General features: G+C 34.8%; 3 protein-coding genes and 1 long non-coding RNA gene across 5 annotated transcripts; all 4 read right to left on the bottom strand.

Annotated features, from left to right (window-relative positions):
* Positions 1 to 410: 410 nt before the first annotated feature.
* On the bottom strand, positions 411 to 7,430 carry LOC132125207 (guanine nucleotide-binding protein subunit beta-5a). The gene is made up of 11 exons (XM_059536491.1): positions 7,198 to 7,430; positions 6,230 to 6,366; positions 6,097 to 6,138; positions 5,603 to 5,679; positions 4,730 to 4,862; positions 4,507 to 4,650; positions 3,371 to 3,462; positions 3,060 to 3,108; positions 2,207 to 2,303; positions 939 to 1,105; positions 411 to 865 (listed from the first exon to the last, which is right to left on the bottom strand). The coding sequence occupies exons 1-11, from the start codon at positions 7,313 to 7,315 to the stop codon at positions 854 to 856; spliced, it is 1,068 nt and encodes a 355-aa protein (XP_059392474.1). The 5' UTR covers positions 7,316 to 7,430; the 3' UTR covers positions 411 to 853.
* On the bottom strand, positions 3,958 to 4,500 carry LOC132125208 (uncharacterized). Its single transcript, XR_009426868.1, has 2 exons — positions 4,230 to 4,500; positions 3,958 to 4,165 (listed from the first exon to the last, which is right to left on the bottom strand). It is a non-coding gene; the product is annotated as an uncharacterized LOC132125208 (long non-coding RNA).
* A 3,819-nt stretch (positions 7,431 to 11,249) lies between the features above and the next one.
* LOC132124778 (serine/threonine-protein kinase pim-1-like) lies at positions 11,250 to 13,641 on the bottom strand. The gene is made up of 8 exons (XM_059535929.1): positions 13,506 to 13,641; positions 13,200 to 13,415; positions 12,747 to 12,841; positions 12,617 to 12,667; positions 12,126 to 12,504; positions 11,856 to 12,032; positions 11,628 to 11,716; positions 11,250 to 11,530 (listed from the first exon to the last, which is right to left on the bottom strand). Exons 1-8 carry the CDS (start codon positions 13,639 to 13,641, stop codon positions 11,519 to 11,521), a joined length of 1,155 nt encoding a protein of 384 aa, XP_059391912.1. The 3' UTR covers positions 11,250 to 11,518.
* Positions 13,642 to 16,658: 3,017 nt separating this feature from the next.
* Positions 16,659 to 21,811, bottom strand: LOC132125371 (cadherin-related family member 5-like). Of its 2 annotated transcripts, XM_059536747.1 has the most exons (7): positions 21,657 to 21,811; positions 21,078 to 21,284; positions 19,915 to 20,028; positions 19,740 to 19,806; positions 19,290 to 19,430; positions 18,272 to 18,447; positions 16,659 to 17,360 (listed from the first exon to the last, which is right to left on the bottom strand). In XM_059536747.1, exons 1-7 carry the CDS (start codon positions 21,702 to 21,704, stop codon positions 16,890 to 16,892), a joined length of 1,224 nt encoding a protein of 407 aa, XP_059392730.1. In that variant the 5' UTR covers positions 21,705 to 21,811; the 3' UTR covers positions 16,659 to 16,889. The 2 variants fall into 2 exon arrangements, with proteins under 2 accessions (XP_059392730.1, XP_059392731.1); XM_059536748.1 differs by lacking the exon at positions 19,290 to 19,430.
* Positions 21,812 to 25,755: the final 3,944 nt, after the last annotated feature.

Here is a 25,755-nt window from a genome sequence, read left to right as displayed (position 1 = left end):
AAATTAAATAACAGTTTTTTAAACAATAGAAATAGATAGATTCTGAGAAATCTTAAATGTAGTTTTAGGTTTTTAAAGCATTTTTTTTTACAAAGCTACAAGCAGTTGTTAAATAAAAACATTTAAGCTAAATCATTCAAAATGAACAAGCAAAAAGGATTAGTTTTGGGTCCAAAAAAAAAGAAAAGAAAAAGGGTTTAAAGTTGAACTATTAATTTTGGGAAGAACTGTCTTTTGAATAACTCTGTAAAAACATACTTTAAACATTATGCTTTGTTGAACAGTTATTTTATGTATTATACATTTCATGTTAATAGAATACTACGTAATAAAAATAATTGTTTAAATAAGACTGAACTAACAACAACTTCATGAAATGGACATTATGAAATAAAGAGACCCCACATAGGTTTCAGCATTTAAAATCCATTTATTTGGTGTAGGGATATCTGCATGACAATCTATATGATATTATAGTATATAAACTTTGCTACAGTAAGAAAGAACAACTATAGTGGTGTAATAATTGAATGAAAGCCAGACCATTATAAGTAAAAGAGCATAACTAAATCTGCTAGCTTGCATATTCACACATTCATACACATAAACTAGAATGCCAAAATAGAGGGGTAGTCGCTGTCATAGAAACAGAAGCCATCGATATCACCCAAGTCTATCCCATAATTCCCAGCACACCATGTGTTGATTAGAGTTGGATGTCCCTCTGTATCATATACTCTGCTGCACTCAACCCACTATTACGGTGAATCCTTGACTCCAGCTGCGGTGAGAAAAGTGAGAAATCTGATCGTGCCAAACATCAAACACAAGCAGTCGGAGTTTCAGTCAACATTCAGGCCCAGATCTGGAGAAAGACAGAACAGATGTGAGACTTTCATTACAACACTTGGTAAACTAAGAGATTTTTGTGCACTGACCCGTAATGTGTTATCCCAGGATCCCGAGCAGAACGCTGTTCCGTCTGGAGAAACGCGGAGGGTGCTAACTCTGTTCTCATGTCCAAACAAGATGGACACACGGGTTCCCTTTAAAACGTCCCACACGTTGATGGTGTAGTCATTGTAGCCTCCAAACAGCAGCCTCCCTGCCAAAAGATATTAGCATAGCATAAACAACAAGCTTCTTCAAAGAGCAAATCAATCTTGGTTATTCTGCTAAAGAAAAAGAAAAAAAAACACTATATATATATATATATATATATATATGTTAATTCATAGTTTTGATGCCTTCAGTGTGACTCTACAATTTCATAGTCATGAAAATAAAGAAAACTCTTTGAATGAGAAGGTGTGTCCAAACTTTTGGTCAGTACTGTATATATATATATATATTCAGTATAGAAGGATACAATAAAAAAAATGTGGTTGATATTGTTTATTCATCATCCTGGAAATTGAGTGTTGTGTATGGAGCTTATAATAGGACAAAAGTAATTAAATTTGGAGAATGTGAATTATTGACAAGTGTCATTTAACAAAACTGAATATTATGTAGCATTTAACATAGTTCTGAATTAGATTTTTTTGAACTTGAATATCAAACATTTGAAACTTAACACAAGTGTCAAATTGTAAACTTTTTGGTTCTGAAATCTGAAAAAAGTTTTCAAGATGAAGAGGAAATTCGGAACATTAATTTCAGTATTCTAAAATTCAATGCGCAGAAATTCTGAATATAGGAAGTAGGTCAGAGATAGAAGAGTAGATGTTCTCTGAAAAGTCAAACGAAGCATTTTGGCCAATTAGTAGTTTTCTGCCATGAACGTGCGGTTTAAGATCTACCTGATCATGAATTCTAGAAGTAGCCTAAGTGATTCTTAAAAACGTATGGTTTATAGTTCTATGTTAGGTTAGTATACTGTATTTTTAAAAACTGGATATTTGCAGTCTAAGATTTCAAAACAAAAGTTTTAAAATACATGTCTGAAAAAATATTCAGTTGTGTCGAATTTCAAATGTTTAACATTCAAGCAAAAAAAAAAAAACTATTTTAAATGCCACATAATATTTAGTTTTGTTAAATTACACTTTCATGACACACAATACAAATTCAATTAGTTTTGTCATAATATAAGCTCCATATTGTGTGCATTACATTATTGTATACAGTACTGTATCCTGACTGGTTGTACAACATAAAATATTACTTGTAATAAGTTAATATTTCAAATAGTGTCAGTTCTTACCGCTGAAGGAGAAATCCACATTAGAAGCTCCGAATATGATGCTCTCTTTGGAATAAATCGCCACCTCTCTGTCTGCCCTCAGGTCATAGAGACGACACTGTAAGTATAGAAAATAAAGTTAGAATTAACAAATATATGTATTTTTTAACTACAGTCAAAAGTACCTGTCAAAAGTTTGGAAACATTACAATATTTTTGTTTTTAACTAAGTCTCTTCTGCTCACCAAGCCGCATTTTAGTGCTCAGAAATACAGTATAAATAAGTTTTCTATTAGAATATCTTTAAAAATGCAATTTATATCTGATCAAAGCTGCATTTTCAGCATCATAACTCCAGTTTTCAGTGTCACATGATCCTTCTGAAATATTTCTAATATTTAGATTTACCCCTCGAAAATCATTTATATTATTATCAGTGTTGAAAACAGTTGTACGTCTTTTTTAATAGAAATTAATGCCTTTATTCAGCAAATATGCATTAAATTAATCAAAAATGACAAAATATTCTATTTAAAAACTGCAAACACAATGATAATAACAAGAACAATGATTTATTAGAATTAATTATTAGAACGGATCATGTGACATATGAGACTGAACCACTGTAATGAAGCTGTAAATTCAGTTTGGCATCACAAGAATAAATTACATTTTAAAATAAATTCAAATAGGAAATTACTTTTTCACATTTTGATAATATTTTTCAATATTACAGTTTTTAATCTATTTCAGATCAAATAAACGCAGCCTTTGCAAGCATAAGAGATTTATTAAAAAACATTCAAAAATTAAAATGCTTCCAATCTTTCGAAAGTTATCATTTGAAAAATATGCAAGATGGTAAAAGACTCACAGTAGCGTCATCTGAGCCTGAAGCGAAAGCATCTCCGCTTGGATAGTACCTGCAGCGATAATAAAACATGAGCAGTCACTCAGCAAACACTACATGAAGGTCCTGCCAAAACCCCTTTTAAGATAAGTCAGATCGGCTGAGGCCCTGTTAGCACTCTTCCGGGCCTTTATGGTCTCTCGTGACATTTCGAGTATTTACACAGACTATAAATATTGACCAGTGCTGTAAAGGCCTTAAATGTCACTCAATCCACTTTGTGATTTTTTTTGCTTTGACAAACCTGAAGGGAAAAGAGGCCAGGGGACACTTACCGCACACTGTTGATGTCTGATTCATGGGTCTCAAAAGACTGGATGCACTGTCCCGTGCGCATGTCCCACACGCAAGCCTTCTTATCGCAGCCCTGAGAGACATGAGAACATGCGGGTCACTGCACAGGCATGTTAATAGCTCTATTGTGTTTGTGTGTGTGTTGTGCTGTGCTGTGCTACTCAAGCCACAAACTGCTTCAGTGGTTCAGTCCAATTTAGGAAACTAGTTCAAACAAATGATTTGTTCGCAAACCAGACATCTGTCTGGACTGCTGGCTCTGTATTACAGGTAATACTGTTGTAAATAACTTTTAGTTTCTTGCACAGACTGATCATTTTGCTTCATAAGATCTCAATATTTTGTCATGAGCAGCGGGTATTAATTTAGCATTACCTGATGCCTCTTTTATTCTCAAAACAGACACACGCTGACTTGCATTTTATGAATTACAAAGGACCTACACCTACATATTTGATGGCCTGAGGGTATACAGTAAAAGCCCATTTCTACCGAATAAAAAAAGGAAAGGTAATTGCGATTTTTTTATCTCACAATTCTGACTGTTTTTCTCACAATTGCAAGTTTAAATCGCGATATATATGAACTCACAGTTACGAGTTATAAAGTCAGATTTGTGAGATATAAACTCGCAATTCTGACTTTTTTCTCAGAACTGCATGAAGTAAATTTGCAATTCTAAGAAATAGTCACAATTCAGAATTGCATTTTAAATAAACATACAATTCTGACATTTTTTTCTTAGAATTGTGAGTTTCTTGCAGTTGTGTCTATCTCTCGTAATTCTGACTTTATAGCATGCAATTGCGAGTTATCAAGTCAAAATTGTGAGATATAAACATATTATTATTTCCCCCTCAGAATTGGACAGCTCACAGCTCAGAGTTTTTATAATGCAATTCTGAGAGAAAAAAAAAAATCAGGATTGCGGGTTTGTCAGAGTTGTGAGGGTTTTTTATTCAGTGGAGGAAACATTTTTATTTTTGGGTGAATTATCCCTTTAAGAAAGTTAATAGGGTCGATTACCATCTCATGTTTACTTAGTTAATGCTTGACACTAGTTTGTCAATAGAGGATTTGTGTGGCTTGTGTTAAGTATCAGCAGCTCAGTTCCCACCCCTGACACGAATGTGTTTCCGGTCTCAGAAGGGGCCAGATCCAGACACAACACATCAGCCGCGTGTCCATGGAAGCTCTGCAGCATCTGACCGCTCTCTACATCCCAAAGAGCACACGTGCCGTCACCGCTAGATGTCAGGATCTAACGCAAACCCAAAACACAGCACAGTCAGTAAAATACAAAACACTGTTTCATTATTTCACCATGTTTTCAAGCTTACCTGCATATCTGAGTTAGTAAAGCAGCATGCGGACAGGTAGTTGGTGTGCATGGCCACTGATTTCTTCTTGGCGGCAAGGTTTTCGTTCTTGTCCAAGGATAGAGGGTACACAGAGCACTTATTGTCCAACCCACTGTGAAACAACATATCCGTTAAAGGTGCAGTATGTAATATTGACTAGTGGTTGTGAATTGGTACTGCAGTTCAAATTTAAAACATTGGCGTTAATTTATGCATGCTTAAATATTTCTCTGTTCATAGAGCTTTTTAGATTAATTATAATGTTTTGTAGGTCGGGTAGAATCTGCTTGCTTCCATGGCTGCATTACACTTCGTTTCCCGCCAACATGGCGACCCAGGGTGTTGAAATCCGATAGGGTGAATCCGTAGAGTGGGCGGAGTCACACAGACCAAAACAAAAACAGACATTGTGACACAGAACGCACATTTCAAAGTATAATAACTGGCTGTATAGTTGTTTTTTCTGAGATGTGAACTTAGTATGTTTCCTAAATATTTGCAAACATATCGTGCAATTTTTATGCTTTAGAAATATAGATACAACACCTTTAATAAAATAAATCAAGTGAGCATAAAGATGAAGTAAGCAAGCAATTCTCCACTAATATTATCTCCATATTTTTGGTTCTATCCAGCAAGGATATTTTGCACTTACTAGACTTGTAATTACAGTTTAAAGCGTGTGACGACTAGTGGTACTAAATGGAACTACAATACAAAATATAGTTTCCTAAAAACACCTAAAGCACCTAAAAGCTTTCTAGCCTAGAAATGGCAGATTTTTATTGCTCAAAGAGAAACATAATGTTTAGTGAGATGTTTAGAAAGAAGCCGTAGAGCCCAGAGACTTACCCACAAGCCACTGCACATCCAGAGGGGGCGTAAGCACAGGCCATGACCCACGTGCAGGGCATAGTCACTGCATGCTCCTGTCAAAACATTTCATATATAAAAATATATTAAAAGCATGGTGATTAAATCTAAAATACAAAAACATAAAAATAAATCTTGAAAAATAAAAAAATAAATAAGCACAATAAATGAAAATAATAAATGCACAATAATAAAACATTTTTTATTTCAGCTAAACTGTAAGGCAATTATTTTCATTTAGCCTATCTTTAGTTTTTAATTAACTTAAACTAAATAAAAATAAATGAAAATATGCAAACTTAATAAAAATAAAACCTAAGAAAAAAAATCCAAAAACACTCAACAAAATTTCAAAAAATAAAATAAAATGCAAATATATGTATTAATATAGTAATATGCAAATTCCATTAAAAAACACTTATTATTGGTTAAATTATATTAAAAATCAGAAACAGAATCTGAGAAAATTTTACCTTATTTGTTGTAAAGGCATCCCATACAATCACCTTTCCATCCTAAAATACAGAAGAAAATTAAATTATTATTGATGATATAAATGAGAGAGATCAATACGTGATATATTTGATGTATGCTTTATAGACTGACCTGAGATGAGCTGACGATTCTCCTCTTGTCTTTACACCAGTCCATACACAGGACTTTATTTCCATGGCCTTTCAGGGTTCGTCTGGTCTTTATGACAAACTGACCCAAAGCCTCGATCTTCTCTGCCACTTGATGTACTGATCAAAAACCACAACATTTTGCTTATTTCCTGTTTTTTTTTCCTTCAAGAACATGGCTGCAGATTTCTACATTACTACATTTTGCTGGCAGTAATAACTGCTCCTTATCAAACCATTAGTGAACAAGCCTTTAAAAAAATATAAATAATAAATGAACACACTAACAAAAGGTAATACATATTAATAAAATGTATATAAATTTAAAATTTAATTAAAAATTAAAAATTAAAAATGTATATACAATAAAAATGCAAATAAATAAAATAAATGTAAAAATCCTAAATAATTATAATAATAAATGTAAATATATAAAACAAAATAACTTAATAAAAATAAATAAATTAAAAAACATTTAACAAATTGTCATTTTTAGCAGTGTTACTGTTGTTAAAGTAATCAAAAATAGCTTAAATCAAATAAAATGTAAACGTTACATTAAAAACTTAGAATCAGAAATGTTACTTTGACAACTAAAAGAGAAACTAATTAAAAATGACAAAAGCACATAATAAAAACGAATAAAAACGGAAAATATATAACTAAGCACGAATTCATATTAATACGATAATAGCATTTAAACAATACTAAAATAACACATATTATTGTAAAGATTGGCTTGTTTCTAGGAATACTATAATGTGATGCTGAACGGAAAATTAATCGCTCCTTGTCGCCATCATCATCATCATCATCGTCTTAGTGAAACCTGATCAGTTTATCTAAGCTGATGCTCCAATTTATCAGACTGCCTGTAAACATCGCGCTTCATAACGACAGCCATGATCCTGACATATGTCTTCATTAACACACAGACACACACGCTCTTACGCTCGACATCGTGCAGCTTGGCTCTCTCTTCCTCCAGCTTCGTCTTCAGCGTCTCGGACTCGGTTTTGAGGGTCGTCAGAGTGTCGCTGGGCTGCGAGGACTCCTCCTGCGAGGCCATTTCCGCCAGAAAACACCAGATTCACGGAGGAGAGGACTGTTTTGATGGAGAGAGACGGAGGAGAGCCTGAACACCGAGCGGAGCTGCTGTGACGTCATGAAGCTCTCTCTCTCTCTCTCTCTCTCTCTCTCTCTCTCTCTCTCTCTCTCTCTCTCTCTCTCTCTCTCTCTCTCTCCTGCATCCATCTGAGCCCCCAGAGACACAATCGGATGTGCGTTATAATATCCTCCTGATGATCAATATTTGAGCTTTCGACATCTGCAAGGGCTTCTAAAATCCCTGACTGGAAAATATCTGATATATATACACACACACACACACACACACAAACACACACACACACACACACACACATACACACACACACACACATTTATATTTAGTAATTTAGCAGACGCTTTTATCCAACGCGATTTACAAATTATATTTATGCAAAAAAAAAAGTTTTTTAATTTTCATTAACATAAGAAATGTTTTCCATGTTTTTTGTTTTGTTTTATTGTGTAAGTTGGCTGTATTTTATTAATTTCTTCTGTTTGTTTGTTTGTTTGTTATTTGTAACCCAACTGCAGTTTGATTGGGATTAATTGGAATGCACAAAGAAAAAACATGATTTTTGAAAATTGTCATATATTCTCAATCCATATAACTTTTCATGTATTATAACAATAGTTTTATATATATATATATATATATATATATATATATATATATATATATATATATATATATATATATGTATATATGTATATATATACGTACATACACAATCCTGAAGATTTTCATGACTACATTAGAATAAGGAGAATAAGCAATGATCACTGAAAATTCTGGTAATTTTTATTAAATTCAAAAGAAAATATTTTCGTAAAGAAAAATTGGGGAAATGTGCTTAGTTCCAATGATAAAATGCCATTTTTTTTTAAAAAAATTTATAAAACCCTTTTTTTAGATCGTGAATTGGTGGATTTTTGTTAAATGTGAGCCAAAATCATCACAATTAAAAGAATCAAAGACTTAAGCTACTTCAGTCTGTGTGCACTGAATTGGTTTAATGCAGGAGTTTCACAATTATTTGTTGAATTACTGAAATAAATGAACTTTTCCCAGACTAATTTAATTCCAACTTCTAATTTATTGAGATGCACCTGTGAAATGGTGAATCATACCCAACACGTTTGAGGAATGCATCCTGTGGGACTGAGATTACTGATTGCTAGATTAGTTCTAGAGGTTTCCATCTCTAGTCCTGTGAGGATTCACCATCATCAATATTGCATTTCCATGGCACATTGTGAGAGCGATGGTGAAGTGCTAAGAGTGAAGAGAGGAGTACTCATTTGGCAGTTGTGTTTATTGATTTCTGATTTATAAAAAAAAATTCAACGGAAGAGCAATTTGTGACAATAATTTAGGATTTACCAAATTGAACCAACTGAACATTTGAGGTTGGTTTGGGGTTTTAAAAATATATTTTAGGGTGTTTGTTCACAGCTGATCTTAAAAAAGCTATTCTAAAAGATTTATCATTTAAACAGTAGTTATTCCAAATACAAGTCATTCAAATCTTTATAAATAAATCTAAGAATATACAAATGAGTTTATATTAATAATTCATCTACTGTGCAGTGTTTCCATGATGCATTCAGGTCAGCACAGACGCATCCTGATCCACTGGTCCTGATATCACTAAGGTCAGAGGTTAGAGGTCAAATGCGAAAAGTCAAAAAGACTTCTTTTAAAAGCATTAAAAAAAATTTACCCCAAAAATTCTAGATGCTAGTATACATCTTTAAAAAAGAAAAAACCTACCTGCACTTTTCGGAAAAAGGACGATGCGACATTCAAAATCATCTGTGGGTGTAAACGAGTTAAGGATTTTCACAATCTTCAAAACCAAAAAACAACCAGAATCTAAGGGCTCTTATAAATGAAACCAAATGAGATGACATCTCATGGCCCATATACAGTAGCTTAAATAAATGACTCTAACACCAACACCAACACTCCTTGATAACTCCTTTATTATTGCTGCCACATACAATTTAAGAAATGCAAACATGACCAGAATTGGTCCTAGCGCAAGTGAAAAAATCTGAACAGATATAATTCGGAATGTAACATTATTTATTCATATAAACTACTTCTAAAAAATTTGGATAATAATCTGTTTTGCTCACCAAGGCTGCATTTATTTGATAAAAAATATATATATTTTCTATTTTAAAGTGTAATTTATTCCTGTGATCAAAGCTGAATTTTCATCAACGTCACTGCAGTCTTCAGTGTCAGATGATCCTTCAGAAATCATTCTGAAATGTTGCTACTCAAGAAACATTTCTTATTATATTGTAGAAACGGTTGTGCTGCTTTATATTTTATGTAAAAAAAAAAAAAAGTGATACACTCCCAAAAGTCTGGAGTAGGTAAGACTAAAAAAGAAATTAATTATTTTATTCTGCAAAGATGCATTAAATTAATTAAAAGTGACAGAAAATACATTTAAAACATTACAAGATACTTCTATTTCAAAAAACTGGCTGCTGAAAATTCAGCTTTGCCACCATATAAATAAATGATAATTTATAACATTTGAATAGAAAACAGTTATTTTAAATGGTCATATTTCACAATATGACTGCTTTTACTGTATTTTTGCAGAAGAGACTTCATTCAAAAATGTGAATTATTCCAAACTAGTAGTGTATTTAAAACAGAAGCCCTGGAGTGTGACATCATATCCTTATGCCAATATCTATCCAAAATAATCTTTGTTTAAATGTTCGTTTTTGAAGACCAGAGCTTCTAATTGACTCTCATAAGTGTCCTTCTGCTCCCGCAGATGAGTTTCCATCACTCTGAGATAAAAAGACAGACAATTTGAAGCAAAAATAAATACTAGGGTTTAAATGACAAACCTTTAGAGGTCATACTTTTCACAGTTTTACAGTTTTCATACAGCTTTTTCAAAAGCAGGCAGAAGATCTGCTCCATCATCGTGATCTAAGGCTTCTTCATTCAGTCTGGAGTGAAAGAGACAAATGATTAAAGCAAATTAAGACCAAATAACAATCAGAACAGACAATCCCAAGATTTTCACACAACTTTGAATAAGGTTTTCTCGGGAGGAAAGACGTATGAGGTCAGCGTTGCGCATAATGAAATAAAATAAAAATAAAATTGCATCAAATAACTCGAGTTGGGTTGTTTTTAATCCAGCATTTTTTTTTTTGAGTGTACATTGTTACTTTAAAAGTAATCACGTAACTTGCATTACTTGTAATGTGTTACCCCCAACACTGTTATTTCTGCCATATAAAGATATTCAGAAGATATGAAAGGTCAAAAACATACCATAAAACAGTGCATACAGCCTCTTCTGAAGCCATATAATATCTTATCATGTTTGACTTCAATACCATGATGTCCTGCATTTCTGTACACATGCTATTATTATATACTGTAGCATGCTGCTGATATACAAGGACAAATCAACGTTACATATTTGTCTTACCATCTTTTAAAATATTTTAAACCTATTTACCTAAGGAATATGACTTTATGTTTTTTGATATCATGTTCTCTCTATTTCTTGATGCCAAAATGAACTTCATGTAAATAAATTCTGACACAGTTTCTCATTTTTACTTACCTACATTTTCTCTTCTAATTTTGACTTACCTCTGACTGAAATTGGCTATTTTGGTCTTGTGAGTATTATTGAGATTTGTATGATAAATTGTTTTTGATGTTCCCCGTTTGTGAAATGCTTTGGATTGAAGCATCTGCTAAATGACTAAATTAAAACATTAATTAAAATTGTTTTTTTCTTTATTTCAGATTTGAAGTTTGTAGACCAGGTGTCAGTGAAAGCACCCCTGTGGCTGCTATAACAGGAACCTCTGGCATCACTATGGAGGTGAAGACTGAGCTCTGGCATTTGGACAGCGGAGGCAGGAAGCTCAGGAATGGAGTGGCCATGATGGGGAAACCAAAAGAAGTATGTACAGATATAGAGTATGTACACATCCCTCCGGAAGCAGTACCGCCAGACGCAAATATTGCTTCCTCAAGCCAAGGTGCAAGACGCTACACAAGGCTTTCTCGCCCCGCAAGACGCAAAGGCGAGAGGAGGGATGGAAGCATCTACTGCTGCAGCCCGCAAGACGCAAAGCTGCACAAGAGACGCCAGCTGGAGTGGTCTTATGAGATGACCTGAAACAAAACAGAAAAAAATAATGTTTGACGTTTTGGTTCTTTGTAATGACTCATGAGGATATTAATTCTTTAGAGCTGATCCTAGATTCACTACCTTAAACCAGTTGTGGGACATGATTCGCCCCAGACCTAGTCTCCGGCTTGGCTTCTCATGCAGGAGAGCCCTGAGGAGGTCACAGCATTCTGTGCAGGAAGACATGAAGGACATTTGATAACATTAAACTTTACACCTTAAATTAATTTAAATTTGCTCTGTTTGATCATGTTATTTATTCTAAGCTGTAAGATGTTAGTTATTAATTTTTTGTGATGAAGATCTCACCTTTTGACAGGCCGGGTTTGGACCAGTGCTTGCACTGCAGGAGGAACAGGTCATAGTCATTAGGGAAGCGTCCACACAACATTGTGAACATCACAATCCCTAGTGACCAGACCGTCGCCGGCCCGCCGTAGTACTTCCCCCTGCTGTGGTACTCTGGAGGGGAGTACATTGCTGTGCCTGGAGGAGAGAGGAGATTGTATGTGTAAGTTTGCTTTAATGCAGCATGATTGTTCTGTATCTATTAGGAGAAATGAACTATATCATACATACCAGAATATGACCTGTATGGTGTCCTCCTCAAAATGTCCCCACATCCGAAGTCAATCAGCTTGACTACGGATGTCTCCCTGTTTATCAAAAGGTTGTCAAGTTTGACGTCACGGTGGAGCACTCCACGGAGGTGGCACATGTTTGCTGCGTGAGCCGTCTGCCACATGATCTGCCGTGTTGTTTCTTCCTTTAGTCTTCCACCGTGACGCCTGATGAACTTCACGAGATTCTCACAGGGAGAGGGACATTCGAGGACCATGACGAAGTGGTCAGGGTGGTCCGTCCAGTCCAGCAGCCTGATTATTTCTGGCACCCTGGGACCTTTGTTCGCCAGGATGGTGAGGGCGATCTCTTTCGGAAGAGGTTTCGGATGATCAGGCTAAAAGACAGACAGTTCTTAGGATGGTTAGATGGAGGTGGTTTCCCAAATAGGGATTTGTGTTAATGTTAATATGAGACATTTTATATTGTTTATAATGCAATGTACTTACAATGAATATACATTCAGTGTGCTGGGTCTTCATGACATATTTCAAAGCCACCTGATGAACAAAAAATAACTTTTAAGAGTAAAGAACAAACACTTTCTAGCTTGATAATGTGTCATTTATATCAGCTTACTTTAAGATCATCATTCAAACGTCTGCCTTCGTACACCACACCACAACCACCTTTCCCCAGCCGATCACCAATGGTGTAGCGACTGAAGATGTAGTCTGTTAAAAGATAAAACAACCCGAACTTTCAAACATTGAGAGAAGTGTCTGGTGATGTGTCAAGCTGTATTAAATCCACTGATCTATAGCAGTGATTCAATCTAAAACCTATTCAAATACATTTATGCAATAATTTATTTAATGACTGAATAATAATATTTAGACTTTTAACACACATTAGTACATTAAAACATATAACAGTAATGTTTTAACATGTCATGGAATAAAGATCTAATCATGGCCTTAAAGTTGATTTTGTTATAGTGCTGATGTGTATTTTTGATACTGTGTTTGGTTATTTCATGTGATCAAAGTAAAGCTGTATTAAATGTTTTCATAAGATGGCTGTGTAATGTACCATCACTACTTCTTCCTGCCCATGCCACCTTCCTCTTCTGTCCCTGATCCTGCTGCTTCTCCTGCTCTCTCTGACCTGAGCTGCTCTCTGGGTTTTTTTTGCCAGCTCTGAAGAAAGAGCGCAGCCTCCGCCACCACTTCTTTCTCTTTCTTTTCTCCTTCACTCTCTCTGCCTCCTTCTCCTCTTCCTTCCTATCCTTTGCCTCCTCCTCCTCTCCTCCTCCTTCCTCCCCTCGTTCCTCTACTGCTCCTCCTCCTACCCCTTCCTCTCCTCCTCCTCCTCCTTCCTCTCCTCCTCCTCCTCCACCACCAACAGGGCTCTCATCGCGGGGATGAGGATGTTGAAGCTCCGTGTTGGTGCTGGGTTTTGGGGGTGTACTAGGATGTTGATCGTACACCTCGCCAACCGTAATCGGACTCACTTTTGTCACTCGCTGTCCCATCGCTGCAAACTCACTTACCACTACAACAAACCCACAAAAAAATGTAAGAATGTCTCGCGCTTTATATACTCCGCGAGTTCTATTCGAACGCGCTCTGTGACGTCATAAGGCTTTGAGCGCCTCAGAACTTTCTAATGATTCCCGTTCATTCCTATCAATAAAACATGATAGAAATAAATAAATATTCAATTAATCATTTCTGTATTTAAATGTATACATCTATATGCAGTATACATATATGTAGGGCTACATTACATAAAATATGCATTATAAATGCTATTTGTATGTAAAAAAAAAAAAATAGAAACAAATTCCTTTTGAGACCAGGCTCCATGTTGCATACCTAAAAAACGAATTCACATCAAGTTCGAGTTCAAGTGAGCTTAACTGTGATTCCGCTATATATAAACTCGTTTTCGGGGTACATGCACAACAACTCTGGTAAACGTTTATTGTATTTTACTCCAGTAGAGGGCGACTAATCAACGTGTAAAATGTTCAGATTTAATTGCAGTTTGTTGGAATCTGAAGAAAGAAGAAAACCATCTCTTTTTGTCTATATTGTTTTTAATAAATGTTATTGTAGTTTTTTGTTTTGTTTTGTTATTTCAGTAGATCAAATTAAACAAAATTCAAGTGAGAATGTTGCTTTGGTTATTAAACCTATTTTTTATTTTTGTTTTACTTCCCTTATTTATAACATCCCTGGTCGCAGACTTGCTGTCATCCCAACATTTGGTTCACTTCTAAGATTTTTTTTCCCCCAGACTGAGTTTGTTTGACACATTTAGTACTGTCTCTGAAAATGGAGCTATTCGCTCTTTATATAAAAAAAGAAAAATAAAAATATGATGTGCTATAGTATTATAGTTTGGTCAGGGGATACAAAATAACGTTTGGTCAGTATTAAAGTAATGGGAGCCTATGTAGAGTCCCCACAATTCACAGAAACAAACGTGTGTGTGTGTGTGTGTGTTATGCAGTGAAAGCTTTTTCTGTGAGGATGGGATTGTTCATTGTAGGATTATAATACAAATCATGAAAATTTTATATATATATATATATATATATATATATATATATATATATATATATATATATATATAATTAATTATGTAGATATACAAAATTGTCACAGAAAGAAAGAAGTGGAAAAACTAGATATAAATTGTATTTAATATTTTGTTTTTATTATTATGTTATAGAAATGTTTTTTAAACTAAGCGATTAATTTGCAGAATTTTTTTTTTTTTTTTTACTATTTCTCCTTTTTATTTACTGAGGCTGCTTGAAAGATCATATCATCTGGCCATTAGCAATTAATTTGTTAATACACTTTCTACCTTTAGTGTCATGCAGAAGAGAAATGAGAATAAACTGTGTTTAGTGACCCCCTCCAGTAGAGGGCACTATTGGATTCATATTCCTGCTGCAGCGCTTTAGACTAAACAGACAAAACGCCACAAATGTAGTACATGCATTAGCAATTAGCTCTGAGTGCATTATTTATAACCTACAGATCAGTAACAAACCTCACTGATAAATGGTATTTATTTTCTGATACAAATTTGTGTGCAATATACTATACCCACCTCACATACCACAAACATCTGCACACACACACACAGACAGACAGGGGACATGGCTTACACATGGGGCTTTGTTTGTGCATCTACTCTGCGTCTGCTAATCATTTTATCTGATAAGCATTTGAGCAACTCAGAAAACATCAGAGCTGAATTTCTTCCTCCCTTCACTTCTCTTCCTCTTCAGCAGATGTTTAGTGTTTTGGAGTTCTGTCTAGTTTTCCAATGCATGCTTGTTTGCAAATTTCCCTTTTTGTCATACCTTTGAACAGAATGCAGTGGTTGTGTGTGAAACTTTGGTCATCGTGCAAGCGAATGTTGGAGTGTCCTGAAGAATCTGATTTGCATTGTAAATTCCCTCTCTGCTCTATGTTCCATCAGAAATATTTTGCGATAAATGCATCAGTGAGTGAACCAGAGATTCACTTTAATTGATCAGAGATCAATGCAAAAGGTTGGACTTAATGCCCCAAACACAGGCCATATTTTCTTTAAATAAAATATTTTTTGCTTTGGGGTGGTGAAATATGGCCCTTGAAGACAGATTTTGTCAGACTCATTTGTAAAGATCTGTTCCAGTGTGTTTCTTTGCATTATATAATAGCATGCAAACTAATAAAACAGCATTCACAGACGGATCTCAGTTCTTAGGTTAATCATTAAAACTAATCTAAGTTGTTATAGAAGAATTTATGATTGTGCATGATTATGTAAAAGGGCAGCAGTCCACTGCAACGTCACAAACACACAAATAAATAGTTCACATCATGAGGTTGTTATAGCAACTTTCTCGTTATTCAGGTCACAAATTATCAGCAATTTCAACATTATAATCCTTTCTATCATCCCTGGGTAATATGCAGTCAACTATAAGCAAACCAAGAAGTAAAAAAATATTTATTTGCAATTCTGCTTGGTGTCAGAATAAATGACACCAGTTTTAGTAATTATTGTTTATTTCCTTGTTTCCAGTAAATTGCTTTCAACAAAGAATAGATTTTATACAAAAATATTTGAATTTACTATTAATAAGTGTTTTTGTACACAGCACATGAAATGCAGTTCTCAACCTATTTAACTTCCATCATCTGATGGATTTCTGAGCAGCATTGAAACATTTAGATTGACCTTTTTTCCCCTTCAAAATAATGTGCACTGTTGAATCATTCACAATAAAAACAAGAACATATATTTAGAAAGCAAACAGGGTCAGTTTTGATTTCAGGTTGACCTTTAATGCTAGAAAGTGAAAATGATATTCATTTTGTTTACCATATTAAGACCTATCAACAGAAAGGAATAGGGCTGGGTATCGTAATCTGGGTATCATATTCTGCTGGTTATGTTTTGTTCTTATGTGCAGTGGCTCAGGATGCGAGTCTGTATAAACATCAACCAGCTGATTGATTTCATAAAACTGGTATCAAAAAAAGTATCGTTTAGGAACCTATATCGAAGTCAAGTTATCGGTATCGAAAATTTTTAAACGATACTCAGCCTTAGTAAGAAATATGACAAAGGAAAACATTTGTAAAAACCGTAGAACACATAAATCAACTAACTAATAATACATCTTTTAAAGTTTCTACTGTACTAAAGTGTCTAACATTTGAACTGAACTCAAGTCCATGTGTTTTGCAGTTGTTGCACGGGAGAAACAGTCTACAAATCTGACGACACTCCTTCCTCATCACCAGAATCCACGTCAGGCCTGTTTTCACCCTCGCTGTCATCATCCTCCTCACGGTCTCCATCCGCTTCACCGGTGTTGGGAATGATGACCACTTCCTCTTTGGTGTTGGGGTCGATATCTTGCTTAAACCAAACCGCTTTGTATCCCTCCTCACTGCGCCGCTCTTTGGTCAGGATTGGTTTGACTTCCTTCTCACTGTCGATGGTTTCTGCCAGGCTGCTGGAGTCAGCTTGAGGGCTGCTGGTGGTCAAGAGGACAGCGCTGGGGGTCATCATCTTCTGTGCTGACCCGCGTCTCTGCTGCGGCTTTAGTCCAGACTCCAGTTTGTTCTCCAGGTCTGCAGCTAACTTACCATTCACACTCCCAGAATCATCATCCAGTTGGAAGCCCTCATTGCTGTACTGCACACCCTCTTTAGGACCACCTGAGCCTCCACCAAGCTGAAGAAAGAAAGAACTTCTCTCAGAAATATTCTCTAGATATTGAAACCATTAACAATTAATGGAGAAGATCACCTGAAGTAATGGTTTTATGAACATTGAATGACCAGTTACTTGAGAATTTGATTCAGTATCAATCTACTGTACATTCTTCATTTTTTGAACAATTTAATAAAGTTTAATAAATTAAAAAATACTCTCAAATATGATCTAGATATATATAAAGTATTAACATTAACGGAATACAGTAGTTCACCAGATTTCAAGTAATGTTATAACAGTTGTGTTAATGTTATAACAGAATCTGATTCAATTAATTTATGTGAGAATGCTTCTACGAATTATACATTTCAGTCTAAATATTAATGCAAGACTGGTTTTATGAACGTGACAATTTGGTTTGATTCAATGCGGCAAATTTCATAAAGCTTTTCTGAACCATTCAATTCAATAAGAAAATTAACATAAAATGTTTTAAGTATTGAAGGTGACAATTTATGTATTTTATTAACGGAGTGTTCAGCTAAATCTGAAATTTTACACACGAATGGTTTAATAAACATTGAATGTGACCAATTACATGAGATCAGTATGAACATTAATAGTTTTATGAATGATTTAATTCAGTGTCAAAAACTATGGTGCAAACTAATAAAAACTATTCAATCCAACCCAAAAACTTATGTGAGAATGGTTTCATAAACACTGGAATGTGACACAAATTTAATTCGATATGAATTAACGTGAGAATTCCTTTATGAACTATTCAATTTGATCCAAAGATGTTATAGTATACATAAATAGTTATATAGTTTTACAAACAATTTACTAGTCGTAAAAATAATTTTCAACTTAACTAGCATTTATTTGTTTGATGCTCAAAGAGAACAGTTTTCTGCATGGAAACTCACTTTGCTCTGGAAGACGCTAGCCTCAGAAAGCTTCTTCCAGTCTGTGTTATGGCCCTTGATGCGGTGCACCATCAGTCCAATGCAAACTAAGCAGAGAACGATAACCACAGCCAAAGAGCCCCCTACAGCCGCCATATCGCCCGAACTAAACTCACCCATTTTCACCTGCTGTCCCCCTGGAGCACACACGAGGAAGAAAAAACTTAAAAATACTTAGGAAACTTTCAGTGAGTTTACTAGAATGATACACACAAATGGCTGGAATTTACTGCAATTTCACAGTTGCGTTAATTTTGAATCACATGCTTTTGAATTGTGTGCGCACACCCATATCAATTGATGCAGGACTGATGTATTAACTATTATTGTAGGCCAAAACCAAGAAACAAGTTAGAATTGTAGCACTTCTGGTTCCATCATCCCAAAGCCAATGGGTTTTCTGAATGGATTTTGGGTGAAATGCCTGAAATATGATATCATTCTACAACATGAAGTACTTCAGTAATACTACTTCGTGATTTTTAAGAAGCTTGAAACCTGGCTTGAAAAAGTCATTTTCAGAGGTATAATTCAAAATTTCAGAGAAAATGTATTTTAAGTAAAGACTGAAAGTCTTCAGAAGCTTAATAGCAGTGACGTTGAAGTCATGCAACCATGGTGTAGTTCGATTACAACCTACATTAGCTTCCTGGTGATTGTGTTTAGGCTTCAGAATTGTGTTCATTAGTGTGAACAAACCATGAAAGAATCAAAACCTTTGTTTGTCACAGATCTCATTTCCTGCAATATTCCAAATGCTATTCAGTGAACTAGAGTGATGCTAACGTCATCACTGCAGCCCTCTATAGCCAGTTTCCAAAAGTGTCAGTAGCATAAAGCATGCAACCTTGAGCAAATTCCATGTGATTGATGATACATGAATATTTTAGTGTGCTATGATGGTATGTCATTTCAAAAATGCCCTATGACACAGCACATCAGAAGATTTAGCATGCTAGTTAACTTAGCATAAGTATACCTGTGCTGGGGCGCGTAGTTGAGGTGATATCTGGTTGCGAGGTGGCAGTGGTGATTTCTGTAAGCTTTGTTTTAGCAGTGCTCTCTGTTGTTATAATGGATGAAGTCGTGATAGTTGTGGCAGGTGTGGAAGTGGGAACCCCTGAAGAAAAACGATGTCACCAGTCAAGAGCTTTACTGTTGACTGATTCAAGTGAATCATTCAATTGAAATTCAGTTTATGAGCCAAAACAATCATATTGTGCTATCTCGCAAGTTTCCCTTCAGTGGCTTGGAATGAAAAAGGATTGATGTGATTGTGAAGATCACCAAAAGATCAAACTGTTCACTGAAAGCCATGATGTCTAGAAAGTACCCTGATTAGCCCACTCTTCTGATTATTCCTGATTGGACTGTAACATGTCATATTTAGGTGGTGTCTTGAGAGAGTGCAGTATTGGTCTGGTCTTACCTGGAGTGACCTCGACACTAAGAGAAGCGGTGCTTGATTCATCATTGGTTTTGTCAACCACCCTCATCTGAGTCACAATAGATAATATGGTCATAAATGTTTCAAATCACACACCAACAATTAGAGTCTAAAGTCTAAAGTGCATGAAATGTTGAATGAAATATTAAGTTCTTACTTCTAAATTTACAGTGCCTGGGGAAACCGCCTTCGCCATGAGGATGAAACCCTCTGCAGTGATTGAGAAGTCAGTGCCATCAACAATCTCAAATCTGAGGTTAGGATTATTGCCCTAAAAAAAGAAAGAAATCCAGCACTTAACACCAGAAATATTACAATAATAGGCATCATTCAGCAAACATTTATGTTAATCATTAATAACACTCTTATGTAAGGTCTAAACATTTATTGAATGCAATAGTGGTTTTACAAATGATTTAATTCAATGTGATTATATAAAAATTATTTTAGAATATATTTATTTCAATCCAAGAATTTATGTATAAAGGGTTTTACAAACATCAAATCTAATTTACCCCAAATTAGTAAATATAGTGTGAATTATGTAAGAATGAATTACAAGTTGGTAAAACTAATGCATCATTTTACTGAATATTTCTATGAATATTAGAATGGTTTTAAGAACATTGAATTTATTGCAATGGAAATAGTTTTTAAGACAATTCAAATGAATACTTAATTTTTAACAAACAATTCAGTTCACAATAAAAAATTTTTAAAATGGTTTTATGAACATTTAATTCAGTGCAACAAATGTACCCAAGATTTTTAAAGGAATTATTCAATGAAATGTGAGAGTTTCACAAACAATTCAATTCAATGCAACAATTTACGTAAACATTTTTTTTTTACAAAGTATTTAATTCAATCCAATAATTTACTTGAGAATGGTTTTATGAATATCGAAATAAAATGAGATGATTTATGAAAGAATGTTTTTGAACATCGATTTTAAGGCAACAGTTTCTGCAAGAATGTTTTTAGGAATGATTTAAAATGTGACATAAAATTCAATTCAAAATATTCCATCAAAACATTACATAGGGATTTACATAAAAAATGCTGTTTGTCGATGTACATTGAATTAAACGTGATGATTTCTATAAGAATGGTTTTACAAACAAATCAATTCAGTGCAAAAATGTATGACAAAGAATGACTTGAAGTTTATAAAACCAATGCAAATGTTTATGTAAAGGTTGATTTACACTAATTTTCTAGAATGCTGCTCTGTGCGGTTTGTATGTACTTTACAAATTAACTCTGCATCTTGAATTAAACACATACACAGATTAAAATGCTGTTTCTTTGAGTTCTTACACTAGAAAAGTCTTCATCTGTAGCCTGTACTCTGAGGGCTCTGTTGGATGTTTTGCTCTCCAGCACCAGGCTGTCCACACCTGCATCCTCTGAGATAAAGCCTTCATAACTGGACTTCACAAACTTTGGAGGGTAATCGCTAGAATCCACCACCTTCAGGGTGACTGTAGTGGTGGCAAACTGATCAATGTTTTCCCTCTGATATGCCTAAGGAGACAGAGGGAAAATTTGTTTGGGGAAGAAACTTCACTCCAAAGTAATGGCAACATTAATATAAGTGGGTTTTGCAGCAATTCCATAGAAGAACCAGTTTTGGTTCCCAGAAGAACCTCTCTGTGAACAGTTCCTAAAAGAACCATTTTTTCTTAGAGTGAAGAACATTTTATTAATCCAAAGTATCATTTATGGAATGGAAAGATTCCATGGATGTTAAAGGTTCTTCAAAGAATGCCAAAAAAGAAACTTTATTTTTAAGAGCATAGAGAATATATACACTGGCTTCAAAATTTAGCTTTTATTTGCACATAACATTCAAAACAGAATGGCTTTCTTTTGAAAAATGCAAATTTTTTCTCTCACCATGACTGAAAGAACAATTGTTCCTGCCTCTATTATTGGTTCCCGCATTGTGATGCTCCCAGTGTCAGTGTCGATTTGAAATATACCTCCGCCATCATTTCCTGAACATGCAAAAATGTACTAATTAAAATCTGTCGACTCTTCCAGAAGTTCTTTTTTCCAACCCATAAGGAAAATAAAATACACAATTCAATATCTCACCTCCAAGAAACGTATAAACAATGGGATCATTCCTGCTTTTGTCTCCATCAATGGCCATAAGTGGACCTGGCTCCAAGGTCAAAGGACCTGGCTGTGGTGTGCATCAACATTCATATTCTTATTTAACACTCTGATCTCAAAATCTATCAGCCACCTTTGGCTAACTCACACTGCCCCAACAAATTGATCCAATGAGATGTTTCCTGAAATTTCTACATCCATTAACCAACGTTATTGGGGCTCTTTGAAATAATCATAAATGTATAACATTTAAAATGGTTTAACTCAACATCAGACCTCTATCTACAAGTGCTTTGGATTGAAAACTCACCACTAGTTCTTTTGCGTTGACTTTCCCGTTATAACCAGACATCAAGCAGATTATGCTTGTGTCAATCTCAGTTTCTGTACAGGGCTGGAACCATGGTGGACGATTGTCAATGTCTATGATATTAACTACAATGGTGGTAGAGGCAGTGTGGGAGACTTCAGCTTCAGATCCAATTAGTGTGTCCTGAAAAGTCATCAAATGACATTTATTTGTACAAAAAGAAGCATATTTGAAGACTAAACCTGGGTCAAATAAACTTACCTGCACATATAGCATCATTGTGACTTCTTTAACTTTGTCATAATCCAGATGTTTTTTCACCAGAATGTTGGGATTGAAATTGGCTTCCAGTTTAAATTCTCCCTGAGAGAGAACAAAGGCCAACATTGGGAATGGGATTCCATTTGAAATGGCTATAATAATTTGGAACCAACATTTAAGGGGAATTCTCTTTTAGAATTCTGAAAAGAAGATACTTCAGACCATAATTCCAAAGAGGACACTTTTAAATACAATGTATTTAAACTCTATGCACATTCTTTGGGATTTTTGTTGTCTCAGAAGGTGTATTGGGGACACAGCTGTACCTCAGGAGAATCCAGTTGGTAGTAAAGTCTATCATCTTTATCAGGATCCATTGCTGTGATTAGGCCAACACTGGTATCCACTTTTGATAGCTACAAAAATCAGTAAAAGTTTTCAGATCTCAAAACATTGGCCATGATAAAATCGATAAATGAACAGAATTAAAGTGTACAGATAATGCAATGTTAAAAGTTTAAGAAAAAAGTACCTCATTAACGTTAAGTGTGTACTGACTGTGTTCGAACACTGGTGGATTATCATTTATATCCTCAAGGGCTATTTTCAGATTCAGTGTGTTCTAAAAATACAAAATATGACATGCATGACCTCAATAAACAACATAAAAACAAACATATATATATATATAAAAATAAGAAAAAGAATAGACATTGAATACATCATTTACAATGCAAGAAGGGTTTTTCAGTTTCACTTAAATAAAACACCACTTGAATAGTTTACTTACAGGGAGAGAATCAGCTTTTGTACACTCAATATTCACCTCATGAGGTTTGCTCGGGTTAAATGTCTAAGAAAATAACAACACATAAAAGGTCTTTTAATTTGTACAGAAACCATTTGAAATGGATCAGAATTAAATGTTTGCTTTTAAATATTCAAATGCTCTCGTTTACTGGAGGCACAAATTTCATCTTAAAAACTAAATTAAATTTTTTTTAACTAATAGCTCAAAACTGAAAACTATGGAATCATACTTAAAAGTATGTTTAAATCACAGTTTTTACAATTTTGTGACGATAAAACTACATCATGTTAAAGTGAAATCCTAAAACCTAGATACCTGGATAAATATCTTTAAGTTTAAACTTCCTTAAATTTAAGTGGTAATTGAGAAAACAACCAAAACCAGTTTAGATTACACTAATGTTGTAAAGAAACATCTCTTTGCAAAAATGATGCACTTAATTTAACTGCAACACATGCATGTAAGGTTTAAAATGGATTTGACATTAAACCAATAAGTACAGTATGTACTTTGTGCTTTACATCCCAGGAAACAGGCTTCGAAATGATCAATTTAGAGTATATAGGTTGAACACAAAACTAGACACTTTATAAGGTATACAACATTAACCTCATAGTCCAGCACAGTTTCAGCAATGAGATTGTATCCATTGATGCTGAAGAAACCCTCTGGATCTTGACTAGTGATTATGGCCTTCACCCCATCCTCAGCATTGAGTGTTGTAACTATGTCTCCAATATTGTTGTTTTCCGGTATAAGAATTATTGGCAAATTATTTGGCCCTGAGCAAAGGTCTGTGTCATTCAGAAAAAAAAATCTGAATTAGCCAACATTTTCATGAATGGTCGTGAATGAAGTAAACATGAATGTAAAAAAAAAAAAAATAAATAAAAAACCATTAACATTTTTTCATGATGACTAGAAAAAAAAAGCTGCTAAAGAAACAAAACAAAATCACTTGGTAGGATTTCTTCAAACAAGCCTATAATTCAAGCATTTCAAAACATTAAATTGGTTGGAAAAACATTTGAATAAAATATGATTAAGCAGAAATTTCTGGAGTGTGTAATGTACTTCTAATTCATGTAAAATAATAGTTTTGTGGAAAGCTGAAATACAGGTGCATCTCAAAAATTTGAATATCATAGAAAAGTTATTTATTTTTGTCATTTAATTCAAAAAAGTAAACTTTCTTATATTCTAGATTCATTGCATGCAAACTGAAATATTTCAAGAGTTTTTTGTTGTAATTCTGATGGTTATGACTTACAGCTTAGTAAAATAACAAATTCAGTATCTCAAAAAATGTGAATATTTTCTCAAAGATCAATCAATCAAAAAAAAAAAAAACATTTACATAACACAAATGTTCAACATCTCCAAAGCAGGTTTAATTATGCACTCAGTCCTTAGTTGCGGCTCCTTTTGCACAAATTACTGCTTCAGTGCGATGTGGCATGGAGGCGAGCAGCCTGTGGCACTGCTGAGGCATTATTGAAGCCCTGGTTGCTTTGATAGCAGACTTCAGCTCCTCTGTATTGTTTGTCAGATGTTACTTATTTTCCTCTTCACAATACCCCATAGATTCTCTGTGAGGTTCACGTCAGGTGAGTTGGCTGGCCAATCAAGCACAGTAATATCATGGTCAGCAAACCACTTGGAAATGGTTTTGGCACTGTGGGCAGGTGCTAAAGTTCTGCTGGAAAAGGAAATCAGCATCTCCATATAGCATATCAGCAGATGGAAGCATTAAGTGCTGGTAGTTGACTGAATTGACTTTGGACTTGATAAAACACAATGCAACACCAGCAGACATCACGGCACCCTGAACCAACACTGACTTCGGAAACTTCACACTGGACTTGAAGCAGCTTGGATTCTGTTCCTCTCCAGTCTTCCTCCAGACTCCAGACCTTGATTTCCAAATGAAATGCAGAATTTACTTTCATCTGAAAAGAGGACTGTGGATCACTGAGCAACAGTCCCTTTCTTTTTTTCCTTACCCCAGGTGAAATGCTTCTGACGTTTTTTCTGGGTCAGGAGTGGCTTGGTTCTAGGAATGTGACAGCTGTAGCCCTTTTCCTGAAGAAGTCTGAGTGTGGTGACTCTTGGCTTCAGTCCACTACTTGTGAAGCTCTCCAAAGTTCTTGATTCAGCTTTTCCTGACAATCTTCCCAAGGCTGTGGTCAATCCCTTTTGCTTGTGCACCTTTTCCTACCACACTTTTACCTTCCAGTCAACTTCTATGAATATATTTTGATACAGCACTCTGTGAACAGCCAGTCCTTTCAGCAATGACCTCTTGTGGCTTACCCTCTTTGTGAAAGGAGTTGATGATTGTCTTCTGGACAACTGTCAAGTCAGTAGGCTATAGACCCATAATTGTGGTTGCATGTTCTAAACTAGCCCAAGAGGTTAGGTTTATTTATACCCAAAATTTTCTAACTAATCAAGCTCAAAATAGAATATTCACATTTTTTGAGATACTGAACTTT

The sequence above is a fragment of the Carassius carassius genome, chromosome 43, assembly GCF_963082965.1.
Source record: "Carassius carassius chromosome 43, fCarCar2.1, whole genome shotgun sequence".
In the NCBI taxonomy this organism is placed as follows: Eukaryota; Metazoa; Chordata; class Actinopteri; order Cypriniformes; family Cyprinidae; genus Carassius; species Carassius carassius.
The sequence above is the reverse complement of the archived record's forward strand: the minus strand, read 5'-3'. Positions and strand labels throughout refer to the sequence as shown.

Coding starts and splice junctions, on each gene's coding strand:
- LOC132125207 (XM_059536491.1), bottom strand. CDS start 7,315: ATGGCCTCGCAGGAGGAGTCCTCGCAGCCCAGCGACACTCTGACGACC. Junction 4,651..4,729: donor TTACTAACTCAGATATGCAG/GTAAGCTTGAAA, acceptor GGTTTGCGTTAG/ATCCTGACATCTAGCGGTGA. Junction 1,106..2,206: donor TGTGGATTTCTCCTTCAGCG/GTAAGAACTGAC, acceptor ATCTTTTGGCAG/GGAGGCTGCTGTTTGGAGGC.
- LOC132124778 (XM_059535929.1), bottom strand. CDS start 13,641: ATGGGACAGCGAGTGACAAAAGTGAGTCCGATTACGGTTGGCGAGGTG. Junction 12,668..12,746: donor GTTTGAATGATGATCTTAAA/GTAAGCTGATAT, acceptor TTTGTTCATCAG/GTGGCTTTGAAATATGTCAT. Junction 12,505..12,616: donor ACACTGAATGTATATTCATT/GTAAGTACATTG, acceptor TCTGTCTTTTAG/CCTGATCATCCGAAACCTCT.
- LOC132125371 (XM_059536747.1), bottom strand. CDS start 21,704: ATGCGGGAACCAATAATAGAGGCAGGAACAATTGTTCTTTCAGTCATG. Junction 21,285..21,656: donor CAATTGTTCTTTCAGTCATG/GTGAGAGAAAAA, acceptor CTGTCTCCTTAG/GCATATCAGAGGGAAAACAT. Junction 20,029..21,077: donor CAGATGAAGACTTTTCTAGT/GTAAGAACTCAA, acceptor TTCTTTTTTTAG/GGCAATAATCCTAACCTCAG.